This window comes from Sciurus carolinensis, chromosome 10, assembly GCF_902686445.1.
Source record: "Sciurus carolinensis chromosome 10, mSciCar1.2, whole genome shotgun sequence".
Lineage (NCBI taxonomy): Eukaryota > Metazoa > Chordata > Mammalia > Rodentia > Sciuridae > Sciurus > Sciurus carolinensis.
In genome coordinates, this window is record NC_062222.1 from 18,938,173 (window position 1) to 18,954,946 (window position 16,774).

The 16,774-nt window shown below is 36.2% G+C and overlaps 1 protein-coding gene across 2 annotated transcripts in view; it reads right to left on the bottom strand.

The window, feature by feature from the left end:
• Positions 1 to 16,774, bottom strand: part of Inpp4b (inositol polyphosphate-4-phosphatase type II B) — a 784,856-nt gene that overhangs the window by 136,809 nt on the left and 631,273 nt on the right. Inside the window, exon 6 of one of the 2 annotated variants that reach the window (XM_047566291.1) lies at positions 35 to 97. The exons of the other annotated variant lie outside the window; for it this stretch is intronic. Coding sequence (XP_047422247.1) covers positions 35 to 97 — 63 coding nt within the window. The remainder of the gene's footprint in view (positions 1 to 34; positions 98 to 16,774) is intronic. 2 annotated transcript variants of the gene reach the window in all.

Genomic DNA, 16,774 nt, shown 5'->3' on the forward strand with positions numbered 1-16,774 from the left:
TGCTTTCATGAAATTGTAGAAAGTAAAATCATACCTGTCTGCTTTCCCCCACGCATCCTTTCCATTTTCTGCTAGAAGTGGGGCTTTGAGAAAAGAACTAGAAGATAAAGAGTATTTATTTTGTTTATCTCCTGTGGATTTCACTTATATAATTAAATGAATTATATGATCTATGCTTTAATTGATGTTTATTTTTAAACCTACTCTTGTTTAAAAAAGATCCTGGTTTCATAGAAATTTTAAAACCAGAGGACATTTTGATCAAAGTTTGATGCCATTTATTAGTTTTGGGACAAATGATGCTAATTAAAATAAACTCCTAATATTCATTTCTGCTCAACTTGTCCTCCTAAGGAAATTTGTTTGTTGACTGATCACAGTGGCTCCTACTATCTCGTTTTAAATGTTTAAGTTCCTATCTGTAATTTCTTGACCTTTGGGATGTCTCTTCTATCTATGTCCTTTCCTTAGCCTTATTCTTGTTGTAACAAAAATTTCCAGGCACTATCATATGAATTTTAAATATACAAATTCTAACATGTGTTTTTACCTCCTTCCATTTGTCTCTCAATTCATTTGCCCCAATTTCCTCTGCCAACTTCCAAGGTTCTGGTCAGTTCTATTTCCATGTGGTTTGGTTTCTGCCATCTTCACATTCTTTTTTTTTTTTTTTGCCAAGGTTGATGGAGTAATAACCCAAACCAGGTCCCATGATTCCCACTAACCTCAACAACTTCTCTGCTCCCTCCTGGCTCTTAACTTCTTAGATTTCACCAAGGGAGACAGCAAGGTTCAAGAACAGGAGCCATCCCCGAGTATGCTACATATGTGCATGGCCCCTTGACTGCAAGCAGGAAACAGAGACCTTTTTGGGATAATGAGTATTATCCCAAATATACTAAAATAGGGTTGTGATGATTTTCAGTGTAAAATTCACTGAAGTGTAAAATTCACTGAAAATCATTGAATTGTATACTTACCATAGGTCACTTTTTATTTTATGCAAATTATACTATAATTTCTTCTTAAAAAAGCAAAGGTTTCTAGTGTATGATATCATAGTACTGATGATCATGATTCAGGAATAAAAATATAAGAAAACAGAAGGTGCATTTACGAGCCATTTCATTTTTTTCCATGTTAAATCTGATTGGATTTTTAAATGGGTCACTAATAAAGCCAATAATTTATTCTATATAATTTGTACTCACAATCCAAATCTCCCTATTTCTCAATCATTTTAATGTTTAATAATTATTGGATCTATACTATGGATCTAACTTTATGTTAAATGCTTTCCAAGAATTATATTATTTAATCTTGACTACTATGAGGAAGAAACATTATTCCATTATAAGAAATTGAAGCCTGGGTGGGCTGAGCAATTTGTCTTGGGTCACATAACTAGTATATATGGTAGAACCAGGCTTCAAACTCACATTTTATTATTATACAGTTTTAACTCCTAATTATGTTTTACTAAGTCTTGAACAAAATATTGACCCATTTTAACTCTGAAAAAATTATAAAGCTGCAACAAATATTGGGCAACAACTTTAACAACATCATGGTAGGTTTAACTTATAAATATCAAAATAAAGTATAACCGAGGTTCTTACCCTCTAAAGCAAAACTTATTAGAGAAGATATATGATTCTATTTTATAACATGGATATGTTAAAGAAAGAATTTCAGAATTATGTCATAGAAAATTGCTTTCAACAAATGTTTAATGATTGTTCTTCAGTCAATTAATCAAGGAAAGCAAAAGGCCAGAGTCAGCAGCAAAATAGTCAGTAGACACGTAAAATGCTGCTTTGTTATGGTTTGGATGTGAGATGACCCCCAAAAGTTCATGTGGCAATGTGGATTAATAATCTGAATGGATCGCTGAGTGGCTACTGTAAGCAGATGAAGTATGGCTGAAGGAAATAGTTCATTCTGGGCATGCCCTGGGGAACTATATTTTTCCCTAGCTCTTTGGTCAGTCTGTCTTCCAGCTACCATGACATGAGTAGCTTTCATCCACCATGCCCTTCCACCTTGATGTCCTGTTTCACCTCAGGCCCAGAGCAATGGAGTTGGCTGACAAAGGACTAAAACCTTGAGCCAAAATAAACTTTCCCTCTTCTAAGTTGTTCTTTGTAAGTAATTTTAGTCACAGTAATGAGAAGTTGACTGATACATGCTTGCCCACAAATGCCACATCAAGGCTAGGTAGCATGCCTGACTCTTCTTCCATCAGACCTTGCAAACCTGCAAGACCCTTAGATTCCACAGCTCCTTACAACCCTTTGAAGAATTAAAAAGAATGTCACGTGTCATCCAAATTTTCTAGGTACTTTGTAGTTGGAGAATTTTTTCCCTGATACCTAGTTTTCATATGTGCCAAAAGTAGAACTTGCAAAAGGGTTTTGCAATGACATTTCTCTTATTGTACAACCAAAGACAGACAGACAGAGAGAGAGAAAGAGAGAGAGAGAGAGAGAGAGAGAGAACAAAACTTTTCTAAAACAAATATACTTCTGTATTTATCTATAGCATTCTCAGTAAACCTATTAATTTTTCCAATGCATTCATCAACATGTTTAGATTTATGATTTCAGGATATATATAATTTCAAGTTTTGTTTCTGACATTTTACTACTATGAATAATTTGACATCTTTTACTTTTTTTTTTCTAGTGATATTGGGCATTAACTCAGAGGGAGAGCTCTACCACTGTGTTCTACTCCAGCCTTTTATTTTTTATTTTGTAGTATGAGGTGTATTTTCAAAGGATATAAATAGAAATCTCATAAGGCTAAAGTTTAGAAATATTTTCACTATTATTCAGACTATGTTTGGTGGACTGAAACAGTAACGAAGTCTGAGTATAAATTACCATATGAATTTATAAGTTTTTAATAGCAAAGATAATTTACTTTTAAAATTATATTCTTACAAAAGCCTGGGAGGAGTTAAACAGTACAATGATATTTTATTTCTATCTTGAGGGTAGCAAAATCAATACCTGGAAGGAACATTAGTAGCTAACATTATTCATTTATTAAAGATATATTGTATGTTGAACATCTACTGACTGCATAAGGGTGGATAAGAATTGAGGAAGAACTTGGAACTAAGGACAGAAGTCTATTTTCTAGCTTAGCCACTGTTATTCCCTTTAAGGTTGATTTATCTTTAATCCTCATTATTTTTATCAATAACATTAATAGGGCACTAAGAAAGAAATTAAAGAAAACCTTAGAAGATGGAAAGATCTCCCATGTTCCTGGATAGGCAGAATTAATATTGTCAAAATGGACATTCTACGAAAAGTGCTATACAGATTCAATGCAATTCTAATTAAAATCCTAACGATGTACCTCACAGAAATAGAGCAAGCAATCATGAAATTCATCTGGAGAATAAGAGACCTGGAATAGCTAAAGCAATTCTTAGCAGGAAGAGTGAAGCAGTGGGTATCGCAATACCAGAACTTCAACTATAATACAAAGCCATAGTAACAAAAACAGCATGGTATTAGCACCAAAATAGACAGGTAGATCAATGGTACAGAACAGAGGACACAGACATAAACCCAAATAAATACAGTTTTCTCATACTAGACAAAGGTACCAAAAACATGCAATGGAGAAAAGATAGCCTGTTCAACAAATGGTGCTGGGAAAACTGGAAATCCACATGCAGCAGAATGAAACTAAACCCCTATCTCTCACCCTGCACAAAACTCAACTCAAAATGGATCAAGGACCTTGGAATCAGACCAGAGACCCTGCACCTTATAGAAGAGAAAGTAGGTCCAAAATTCATCATGTTGGCTTAGGATCAGACTTCCTTAACATGATTCCCAAAGCACAAGAAATAAAAGCAAGAATCAATAACTGGGATAGATTCAAACTAAAAAGTTTTCTCTCAGCAAAGGAAACTATCAGTAATGTAAAGAGAGAGCCTACAGAGTGGGAGAAAATCTTTGCCACTCATACTTCAGATACAGCACTAATCTCCAGAATCTATAAAGAACTCAAAAAACTTTACACCAAGAATACAAATAACCCAATCAACAAACAGGCTAAGGAAATGAACAGACACTTCACAGAAGAAGAAAAACTGTTCAACATCTCTAGTAACAAGAGAAATGCAAATCAAAACTACCCTAAGATTCCATCTCACCCCAATTAGAATGGCAATTATCAAGAATACAAGCAACAATAGGTGTTGGAGAGGATGTGGGGAAAAAGGTACACTCATACATTGCTGGTGGGGCTGAAAATTAGTGCAGCCACTCTGGAAAGCAGTATGGAGATTCCTTAGAAAGCTTGGAATGGAACCACCATTTGACCCAGCTATCCCACTGCTCGGCCTATACCCAAAGGACTTAAAATCAGCATACAACAGAGATACAGCCACATCAATGTTCATAGCTGCTCAATTCACAATAGCCAGATTGTGAAACCAACCTAGATGCCCTTCAATGGATGAATGGATAAAGAAACTGTAGTGTACATATATACAATATAATATTACTCAGTCATAAAGAAGAATAAAATTATGGCATTTGTGGGCAAATGGATGAAGTTGGAGAATATCATGCTAAGTGAGACAAGCCAATCCCAAAAAACCAAAGGACGAATGATCTTGCTGATAAGTGGATGAAGATACATAATGGGGGGTGGGAGGGAGGCAAGAATGGAAGAAGGAGGGACTTTATAGAGGGAAAAGAGAAGTGGGAGGGGTGGGGGGGAAGGAAAAATAACAGAATGAATCAAACATCATTACCCTATGTAAATGTATGATTACACAAATGGTACGTCTCTACTTCATTTACAACCAGAGAAACAAGTTGTACCCTATTCATTTACAATTAAAAATAATTAATAGGGGAATTCACAATTTTTGAGACTCCCTGTAAGTTCTAAAATTTAAAAGATTTTTTAAAGCGAAAAAAGAAAAACAGACTTGAAAAAATGATTTTACCTCCCAACTCTTTCATATCAAATATAGACAACTGACCTTATATTAAGTAAGCAATTGAAACAAATGATCTATTTTCCATATTCCTTTTCCCAGCTGCCTTCGCATTTACCCAGTAGTGTAAACCAGGAAGTTAAGGGTCCTTCAGCCCTGCTCAGTCTCCCTCAAACCTTTATCCAGTTGGATTTAAGTTCTGTTCAATGTTTCTTTAAATCATTCACGGTAACCCATTCCCTCTCACTATCACTATAAGAACTAATTGTTTGCCCATCAGTTCTCTGCACACTGTCACTCAAAATGCAAATATGATCATGTCAATGCTCATCTTTAAACTTGCTGAGAGCCCCCATGACCATGACAAGCTGGTAAAACAATGTCCTTAGGGATTGACATCTGCCTGCTGCTCTGCCTCACATCCCTTCACACTCACCAATATTCCACCAACTGCTCCAAGTGGCTGGAGTCTGTGAGCCAGGTGCAGTCAGCAGCCCCACCATCCCCTGGTGTGCTGCACAGAAGCTCGGAGACTTCCCTGCTACCTGGGTTCTCACCTCCCAAACCTAACAAACACACCAGCTCCAAATAATGGCCAAGCCCTCCTAGAGCCATCCCCTTCCACGTATGCTGGGGCTGACTTCCTCTCCTGATGAGGTCACTGCAATACGAGCTTGTAAGTGCAAGCCTCCTGGCCGGATGTTGGCACTTTTCAGGCAAAGCCCCATCTAATGAGGATTTTTGCAATTACACAATTTATTTCATGTTATATAAACCAATTGTGTAACTTTTGTTCCATGACATGAATCCCAATAGTACATTTCTAAAAAAAAAAAAATAAATGAATAAATATAATTAGTAACAATAATCTTACAAAAAGTGAGTAGCTATGAAAAATACAGTGGTTTTAGTTTTCAGGTAATTTATTTGTAGATGACTTTCTTTTCTACCACTTGCTGCCTTTGGGACCATGGATATTAAATATCTAGACTAACAAAGAGCTTTAAAAAATATCCTGGAGATCACTTGGTGTTTAACTTGAGTATAAAGGGTCTTCCTGGGAGTTGATACTTACTGGTTGAGATGACAGTGTGTGCTGTTTACAATATCATCTCAGTTTAGAGAGGAGATGTGTAACTCCCGATGTACAGAACATACATTTTTCAACAATATCGTCTTTTGACAGTTCTTTTTCAGCAAAAGAAAAGGTTGTTTTCCCTGCAATTTGCTTATTGACTTTTAACATTTTGACTTTTAAGTTCAAATCTTCCTGCTGATTAGCTTTTTCTTTTGATCTCACTCTTTTCCTATATGTGTGCATGCGTATTCAAAACTGAGTCATCTTAATTGCAGTGTGAAATTGAAAACATTTTATTGTAAAGTCAAATTATCCAAATTACCTTCCAGAGAAATAGTGATGATTTAGATACTAAGTTTTTCCTCGAAAAATCTCAGATTTTAACCATTCTTTCCAACAATGAGGCTGTGGCAACAATGAAGCAAATGAAGATATATCAGGTACATCTGGGTTTTCTGGCAGATGAGAAAAACCAGGCATGAGCAGCACAGGGGCTGAAATCCTACAACTCAGAAGGCTCATGTCTTTGATTATTTCCAGATATTGTTCTTTTTGGCAAATTGAGTATTACTATAAACTCTGGGATCATTTAGCAAACATATTGTCATTGTCAATTAAATAAGTCCTTTTCTTTGAAGCAGTAATTTAGATTTTCAGAATCCTGAATAGCCATACAGCTTTTTGCCAAGGCACACAGTGCTGTCTCAGCTTCAGATCAGGCTTTGCCTCACAAGCTCCTATGGAAGGTACTGGAAGCATGCTACCAAGTTTCACATGTTAAAGTCATCATGGTATTACTAACACTGTTTCAGGTATTAAGTTGGCTATTTTTTTACAAAATATGGCCACTTTTCTTCTTGCAGAATGTGGCAAAGAATATACTTCCCTTCCTAGGAAATTGTAAGCAAACACTGACATTCTAATTCTTGCTAAATATCTGTTTTTTTTTTTAAACCTATATGACACTATTCAGAAATACTTCTGTTTCTGTTTTTGATTCCAGATTCCTCAGAATATCCCTATGTCTGTTCCCTAATTCAGATCCATCAGTCTCTTCAGGAAGAGGAATTTGTTCTATCCTCCAATCCCATGGCAGGCAATCTTTTTACTTCATTTACTCACTTGCTCAATACACTTATCTATGCAAAACACTCTTATCCAGTGAGTTCCTGGGGATACTATGGTGGTCCAGACAGACATAGTCAAAGTCCTCAGAGTAACAGCAGCCTGGAGGGATGCTTATACATTGAACGCAGACATAGTCTAGCCAAGTAGTTAGGAAAGGCCTCTGGGCAGAACAGAATTTTAAGCTAAGATCTGTGGTAGCAAGTGAGGAAGCTCATGCTAGGTCACTATGGAGGGCAGTACAAGAGGGAGAGATAAAAATACAAGTGGTGAGATATGAAACTAAATAAGACAAGCAGAGCCAGACCATAAATGAATGCAGTACCCCACCTCAAGTGTTGCTTTCATGGTTTCAGTTATCTGTCGATAATCATGTCTGAAAATATAAAAAGGAAAATTCCAGAAAAATTTATGTTTTTAATTTTGTGCCATTTTGAATAGTGTGATGAACTCTTGTGCTGTCCTGCTCTCCCCTTGCCTGGGATATGAATCACCCGTTGTGCAGCATATACTTGCTGTATATGCTGCCTACCTGTTGGTCACTTTGGTGGGATAAAATCTTGGTTATCTGTTGACTGTCAGGATATCTCAGTACTTGTTTTCAAGTAAGCCTTATTTTACTTAATAGTGGCCCCAAAGTGCAAAAACACTGAAGTTCTCAACTTTGTTACAGCATATTATTGTAAATGGTCTATTTTACTCTTAGTTTTTATTGTTAATCTCTTATTATAAGTAATTCACAAATTGAATTTTATCAGACATATATATGTATAGAAAAAAAACAGAGCATTTGTAGGATTGGGTACTATACCAGGTTTTATGCATTCACTTGGGTCTTAGAATTGATCCCCCAAGTATAAGGGGTAACTACTGCATATTATGCACCTTATACTTTACCTTCAGGCAAGAGTTAGTTTAAAAATTTTAAAAATTATGAAATCACAAGATTATATCTGCTGTTTAGAAATATTATTATAGACAAAAGGAGGAAAATGGATTGGATGAGAGCCAGCCTGGATGGAAGGAGAGTGATTACATGATTTGGCAACAGAATGCTTATGAGATACTGTTCTATGGGCTAGGTTTATCATGTCCCATAATTCACTGCTGAAATTAATGTTGAACTGACAATCATTTTTATTTTTTGAAGTATAAGCAAAATAGATAAAGTTGTCAAGAAGTCCCAGATTTCTAAGTGGAGCTGAGCAGATGGCAGTGTCTTTTATTAGAAAAAGAACATCCAAAAGAACCAAGTTTGAAGGTCACAAGGGTGAGAACTTACTGAACATGTTCACCTCCAGGTGTGTGGGAGATAATGGTAAAGTGAAGGTATCTGGAAGATGGGAGTAAATACATGTCTGGACCTCATGGGTCCTTCCATCCACATCTGGACTCAATGCAGGCTGATGTCTGAAGTTCAGCACTCAAAGTTGGGAAATTAGACATCAGATGCATATTTTGGAGTGTGATATGAAAATATCTCTAAAATTAACCACTTCTTAACTAAGAAATTCCACTGTCAGGAATTTATCAAGAACAAACGTATTTTCAGAAATTTATAAATAAGGATGAATTTTCAAGTACAAGAGGTTATGAAAGTTGGAAACCATCTGATCAACTCTCAGTAGTATATTGTTCAGTTATGCTACATGCAATCTGCAAAATCCTCCTCAGCTTTTAGAAAGAATAAGATCTACACACTGAGATTTCCAAAACATTTTTGAGTGAAAGCATACTTATTGATACATTTTACATAAATAATAGACACTATTGATTAAGTCCTCACCATATGCCAGGTATATTTATAAATACTTGACATATATTAACTCATCAGATTTTCAGAATACCTATGGAGTGAATTGTATTGTTTTCCCTTCACAGTTGAGGAAACTAAGGTGTAGAAAGGTGAGGTAACATGATTAATGTCATGAAGCCAGAAAATGTGGAAGTCAAGATTGAAATGCATGCAGGGAATGAGAGCTTATGAATTGTCTGAGATGGAAGTTCCTACTTGCCCCAGTATAGAGACAATAAAAGTTAAATAGAGTCATAGAAAATTCAAGAATGTTATACTGTCATGATGAGAATTTGTGAATGAGGAATAATAACTGCTAAAATCTTCATGATCTGACATGCCTAAAATAAATCTTTCAGCATTAAACTACTCTGATTGTTATATTCTGGAGAAAGGATTGACAAAGGCAGTCTTTCAATTATTCTTGCTCCTTGATTGTTTGAATTTGTGTGATACAAGCCAGTCTTATCTCTGTATACAACTAAAAATGAGAAGAAGATCTACAGTACAGATTCACTTAGGATCATATGCAATGGAGCAAAAATCCTTCCCTTGATTTGTTCCTTCTAGTTCAATGCTTTGCAAGTCTCACCATCACTTTGTGCCGGATGTCCAACCCTTCACAAATTAGTCTAGACTGTTAGACTAATTAACAGAAGTTTTATTCTCTCCCTGTTCCAAGTTGTAGATAAGAGACAAAGCTCATTTCTTCTTGAAGATCTGGAGTTGGGTACAAGAAGCTGTGTGTGTAGGGAAGTCCCTTTGGAGAAGAAAAGTCTGGAGTACAGATTTGGCAGAACCAATTATTATTTGCTGAAATATGGACTGAACTGGGAGCTGTCAGTGGCCAAAGAAAAATCAACTCATGAGAGGAAAAAGAATATACCTGCAAAGAGTCAAATTATAATCAACACCATATATTAAATCACCATCTCCTCCAAAATGACACACTGTTAGCAACTAGACACAAAATAAAAGAAAAAACAAAGAGGAACTGACATATCTTTATACAACTTAAAAGAAAATTTGTGATATAGAGTGTTCTTTCTGAAAGGAAAAACAAAACAAGCATTTGAAAGTGAGTGAGGGATGAATTTTTTAATTGCTTCAAAATGGAAATGTTTAAATAGATCAGCTTTTTGGTGTTTTGGACATGACTACTAAAGAAACACAAAAACATAAATTATTTACAAAATGAAGAGCATTATATTTATATATACATGTGTATGTGAAAAATATGAAGAATTAGTGTAGGTGGTTTTGCAATTTTGAATCTATAATAGAAAAAATATAAATATGTTGATTTTATGTGGGACAAATAACTGGAAGAGACTATAAAATATGCTTCCAGTAACTGTCTTAGTGAAGGAGAACAGGGATATTTCTGGTCTCTTTGGACTTTTCTGTATTTTCTGATAAACACATTTGTTTCCAAAATTGGAAAAGAACCAATAAAATTATTTATTAAGAATATATATCATTGAAATATCAAACTATTTCTACTTAAAATATATGACACACCCTATTGATTCACATAAAATACCAAGTGGAATTAGGAGTTCAGACTCCAAATGGCTTGTTAATGAGTCACAACACAAATGTGTGCAAGAAATCCAGAGATCAAGCAAGAGACAGAAAAGAGCTTCGACTAGCACAAAATAATTTGCCCTCCCATCAAATCACAGATGGGATCTTATAGCTTTCCCAAATGCATTTTAATCATGCATTCTCTTTTTATACAAATGAATAAGAATTTTAATCTTAAGCATGGAAGTGAACAGTTTTAAAACAGTTTTATAACTATGCCTAGTCTGCTCATCTGTCACTACAGAAAATAGAGAAATGGAAAAGGCAGAAAAGTTTCTGAAGGTTTTGCTTAGACCTTCAAGCATGAAAATGCTAACTGAAAATGTTAATTTATGTTTTTGTCTCTCCCAAATTACGTAGTGGCTACTGATTGCGTCAGAAAAATGTATGTGAAAGGTGGTGGTATGAAGTTATGCATCCAGTTCTCTTATTTCTGGTTTATCCAATACCTGCTATATTATTGGTTGGAGACGACTTCTTTCTCTGATGTCTTTTTCCCCCATTTATACAAGAAGTCTCCTATTTATAATAGGGAATGAGGACATTTTTATTGGCATTTTTCCTTACTATTGTACTAATAAATTCTCAGCCCCAGAACTTTTGTCCTGGTGAGTGGCTGATCACTGACCTCAAAGAAGGCAAGACTGGTTTAACCCTCTGTGGTGTTGCTCACTGTTTTCAGAATGTTTGTGTGCCTCCAGAATTCAGGTGGAACCTTTAGGAGGTGATTAGACCACGAGAGTTCTACTTCCTGAATGGGGTTAGTGCCCTTATAAGAAGAACCACAGAGCTGCCCTGCCCTTCCACCATGTAAGGTCACAGCTAGAAGATAGTGTCTGAGAAGCAGAGAACAGACTTCACCAGACACTGAATCTGCTGGTGCCTTGATCTTGGGTTTTTAGCTTCTAGAAATGTGAGCAATACATTTCTATTCTTTATAGATTACCCAGCCTAAGTTGTTCTGTTGCAGCAGCAGGAACAGACTAAGTTACTGTTTTATTTATTTCAGAAAATTCCCTCAAACTTTAGTACAAACTGCATGTTTATAGGCTCAAGTATAACCTACAATATTCCTAACAGCAGAAATTTAGTTCATGCTTCTTAAGACCTTTGATTTTCCCTCTTCGTTTTCAAATTTTGGCTTATTAATGTTGATTATGGGCATCTGGAGCAAGTTGAGGGAGAGTCAGTGGTAGCTAGGGTAGAAGTCAGGCAGGCATTTGACATTAAGATCACCTGCAAGGGCGTCGCCTGTAAATCCAGCAGCTCCAGAGGCAGGAGGATCCTGAGTTTAAAGCTAGCCTCAGCAAAAGTGAGGGGCTAAGCAACTCAGTGATATTGTGTCTCTAAACACGATACAAAATAGGGCTGGAGATGTGGCTCAGTGGTTGAATGTGCCTGAGTTCAATCCCCAGTAACCACCCCTATCCCCTCGAAAAAAAAAAAAGATCACTTGAAAGGTCCCAGATCTGAGTGTAGTCAAAATTAACAGATCATAAAGAATTAAAACACTCATAAGGAGTTATGAGTCCCTCATTGGGTTTTCTTCTTCTTTACAAAGGTTCTTGTTTTTATGAGGTACCTTTTTATCTTATTGGGAGGGTTATACTTTCAGGTGATGAACCTACTTAGTTATAGTTCTGGCTGAATCTAATCTTGCTGAAATTATAAATGTTCAAAGAGAGAAAAAATATCTGTTGTAAAGGACATTTCCCTTTCATTTAAACAAGGCAGAAAGAATTTATTCATGTTGTAGGTGATAAACCTATTAGTTTCACATAGTATCTAGGTAAATCATCAATGCTTGGTGTTATGGATTAGATATGAGGTGTTCCTTAAAAGATCAAGTGTGAGACAATGCAAGAATTTTCTGAGTTTAAATGATTAAATGGGGAGAGGTATAACCTAATCAGTGGATTAATCCATTAATATGGATTAACTGTGAAGCAACTGTAGGCAGGTAAGGGGTGGTTGTGCCTTTGGGGTTTATATTTTGTCCTTGATGAGTAGAGCTCTCTTTGTTTCCTGGTCACCAGGTCCTGAGTTGCTTCCCTCCACCAGGCCCTTTTGCCATGGTGTTCCCCCTCACCTTGGGCTCAAAGATATGAAGTCTGCTGACCCTTGATTCAACCTCTGAAACTAACAGCCAAAATAAACTTTTCCTCCTCTCTGCTGCTCTTGTCAGGTCTTTTGGTCACATGATGCAAAACTGACTAAAACATTCAAAATGGTAGATTTGTGTGTGTATGTGTGTGTGTGTGTGTGTGTGTGTGTGTGTGGTGCTGGGGATTGAACCCAGGGATTTATGCTTGTGAGGCAAGCACGCTACCAACTGAGTTATGTCCCCAGCCCTAGATGTTTGATATTACAATACATAGGTCACAAATACACTGATAGGTCTTTTTCAACAAATGCATGTGTAATTAAGGTTTTGGTTCTATAAAAGTCTCAAGTTTGCAACATGAAAACCTCTATAATAAGAATGATTTTATTTGTGTGTTATTCAGGGCCAAATTTTCCCACATTAACATTCTTATACCTTTATTCTCAATATAGTTCCATTTTGCAACTGCCTGGGATTCTCTAAATGAAGATTTCCAATAAGTGAGTTACAGTACTTTTCTTCTTTGGTTTAATAAATATTCCTTCTTACGGCTTTTGTTTCAGGAGGGGTCTGTGTAGCTCTCCAGTTCAACTCACCTGTGTAGCTAGTCCCATTTCCTTTCTCCACACCCTTCATCTGTCTTCCCGCAGCACTGTTCATTCATAGTTATATCAGTGGTTTGCACCCTTGCTTCAAATTACTCACCTAGGAAGCTTCTAAAGCATACCAATGCCTGGGCCCCTTCCTGTAGATTCTGATTTAATTTATCTGGGGTGATAGTGTGTCACAGATAAAATCTTTCAAAGCTGCAAAGTTGATTCTGATATGCCAGCAGGGTTGAGAACCCATTGTCTGTGTGTTATTGATCTTACTGCATTATAATATTTGTGAAATTTTTCCTACTCCTGGAGTTTTCTGCACTTTTAAGTCTGAGGCTATATCTGATTCATATGTGAATTCCAATGCCCGTTGACCTTGATCTATATAAAAGTTATAAACAAAGCGCTTTTTAGGGCACTCAGGAAGATCCAAAATTCAAGACCACTATCTATTATTATTCAAGGAGAAAAGAAAACCTATTACGAAAATATCAGGCAAGAAAAATATTAATACACCATTCCTGTGCCCTTGTAAATTAAAGCTGCAAGGAAGTAAAAATAAAATATAAGAGAGAATCAAATCAACTTAAAGAATCAGGAAGGTCTAGTGATGAAGGTAGAATATTAGGCTACATCATGGGTATAATTTTGAATAGGGTTACTTAGATGGTTTTGACAGAATGAAAAGAAAATAATAGGGAGATAAGAAGTACAGATTTTGTGTATGTGTGTGTGTGTGTAAAGAAACATTCAGAACAAGGAAAGGAGAAGAGGTGGGAATGTGCAAAGCCCACTGGGAAATAATTTGCATAACATTTAAGACGCAAACACAGGAGAAGGAAGTGATGAAGGTGGAAAGTCGTGGGGTGAAATCATGGAGGCTCAGAATGCCTGATGGATGGATGAGCATGGACTCCTTCAAGGATTTGGAGCACTGGAGTAATGCACTCAGGTATTTGTGCTTTAGAAAGATCAGTCTTCCTAATTATCTTGTAGCTTTTAAAAATACTTTTGTACGTGATCGGACTTTGTACTACATGAATACCATGAGGAAGGATTTTCTTATGCTGAACCTGTTCCATTATGTGGTCAATATATTCATCAAAAAATAGATCACTAAGGAATAGAAACGTAAATTACATCTGTTCTCAGATGACAATATTTCTTTGGCTTAACTGAGAAGAAAATAAATGAAGGTGAAATAGCACAAGGGTGGTGGTGAGTTCTGCAAAAACAAGGCCTAAAAGGCCTGAGTCTTTTGGGGCAGTCACCACAGGAAAGAAGAGGCAAAGAAACTTTCCTTCACTTAATGTGATTCTTTGCCCTTCAATATGTAGTTTATTAAGTGCAAGATACTAATTTTATATACACAGGTTTACTTTGCCACATTGTCTTTGAATGCCAAATGCAGTATTTGCTGCTAGAAAGGGTTCCATAAAAAGTACTGGAAGGGCGCACCCTTTTTAGGTATTATGTCTTTGCTGGAGTTAGCTTTCAACTTAAAGGACAGGTCAATACCATGGTCACCTCTGAATTGCCTCAGCATGTCATATCTGACCCATATACTACCCTATGAAGAGGCGTTTTAAGATTCACACTGCTAGTTTTCAAACAATTTGATTAATTTTATAAATAATTAATAAAGCAGTGGGATATATAACACACATAAGACATCGATCAATGTTTACAAACATCAAGCACACTTTTCTCTTACTTTTATTTTAAATTTACCCTACAGCTCTATGTGTTGTGTGTTTAGATCAGACACCCATTAAGAACATAAAAATAGTGAATAATTCAGGTATTAATGTATGTATTTCAAACTTAAGAAATATTATTCAGGGTCCAATCACATAACCCAGTATTTGTATTTGCTAACAGTGTAGAGTAATATTTTATAAAATTATAGGGTTATGTTCCATGTCTCACATTAAAATTGATTCTGGATACCCTGTGGATAGTTTTGAGTCTTCTAATTATGTTATACACTTTAAAATTTGATTGAAAAACAAAACAAAATTATTGTCAATTCTCACGTTAGAGACTTCCAGTCTTAGACAAGATGGAGTAAACACAATCTATTTCATTTTTCCTGATATTCACAATAAAACCCTCTGGACAAAAGACATAAGTCACATCAAAAAACTCTAAGAGGGAGAGAGGAAACGTATTGGCTATGTCCTCAGGACTTCAGAAATGACATGACAGTGAAAACTCCATGATTTTTCCCTCCTAAATGTCTCAATTTGGATTTCAGAGAAGCTCTCAGTGAAGTCAAATGTCACCACCACTACCACCATGAACAAAATCATCACCTAAAAGTCAAATAACTAGGAAAAGGGTGACCCAATGGATCATGCATCTTTTAACCACCCTGTCAATTTTGGGGGTGAGTAACCCACAAAAAGCCAAGTTTAGAAACATACCCCCTCAATAAAGCCCACAGATAGAATCTATCTTCCACTCTCACATTTCCACTTAGACAGTTTCCCTTCCTCATGGAGTCTGAGTTTTGGACTGACTTCCATCACCCATGAAGTTATTAAGAGATGCCCCTCATCTGCAGAGTCTCTTGCTGGAACCCTCCCTTCCCCTCCCCACTTCAGGAGTGTGATAAGACCACTTTCTATAGCAGAAAGGTTTGGGGCAAGGGAATGAATACTGAGGAGAGACCTGAGGGAGGGGGAGTTTCTTTATGCTGATGAAATAGTTCTGTAAAATTATGATAATGGTTACTTCAATCTACACATGATACAATTTCACAGCAAGATAGACCTTTCTCAATGAAAAACAGAAAACCAAAGAAATTGGAGAAATACAATAAAGGTTGTAGGTGAGTTAACAGCACTGTACCAAAGTCAGTTTCTAAAATGTAGAAAGAAAAAAAAATACATATGTATTGCTAGTTTATATATTTATGTAATAGGAAGTCAGGTAGCCAATTCAAACTGACTTTAAATGCTTTCTTCCTGAACATCTGGGCATCAAAAAAAAACAACTGTTATATGTGACAAATGTGATCAAACTTTCAAAACAGCTCGCTTTGCCACTCAAATAGATCTTCTAATACTATTACTGAATCAAGTGTGACTAATGAATGACTCTTTCTCCCTACTGTTTTTAAATTTAGGTTCTTAATCCCAGGAGAGTAACTATTTTAAAAAGGAAGTTGTTCTTCACACCTGCATGATGCTTTTTATGGTTTGCCTAAGTGTAGTCATAACTGGAGAATATTACTGAGTAAACTCAAGAAGAGGGGTCCTTGAGGGAGGGCAATAAACTACTCAAGCAAAAGCTTTATAAAGAAAAATTGCTAAAAAACAAAAATAGAGAAAGGTGTTGTTATGATTTGGATTTGGAATGCTGTCTAAAAGCCCAGGTGTTGAAATCATGGTACCCAATGCAAGGTTAAGAGTTGGGGCTTTCAGGCAATGATAGGACCATAAGGGCTCTGACCTTATCAGCTGACAGGACTACTGGGAGATGGATGTAAGTGGAAGATGTAGGTCACTGA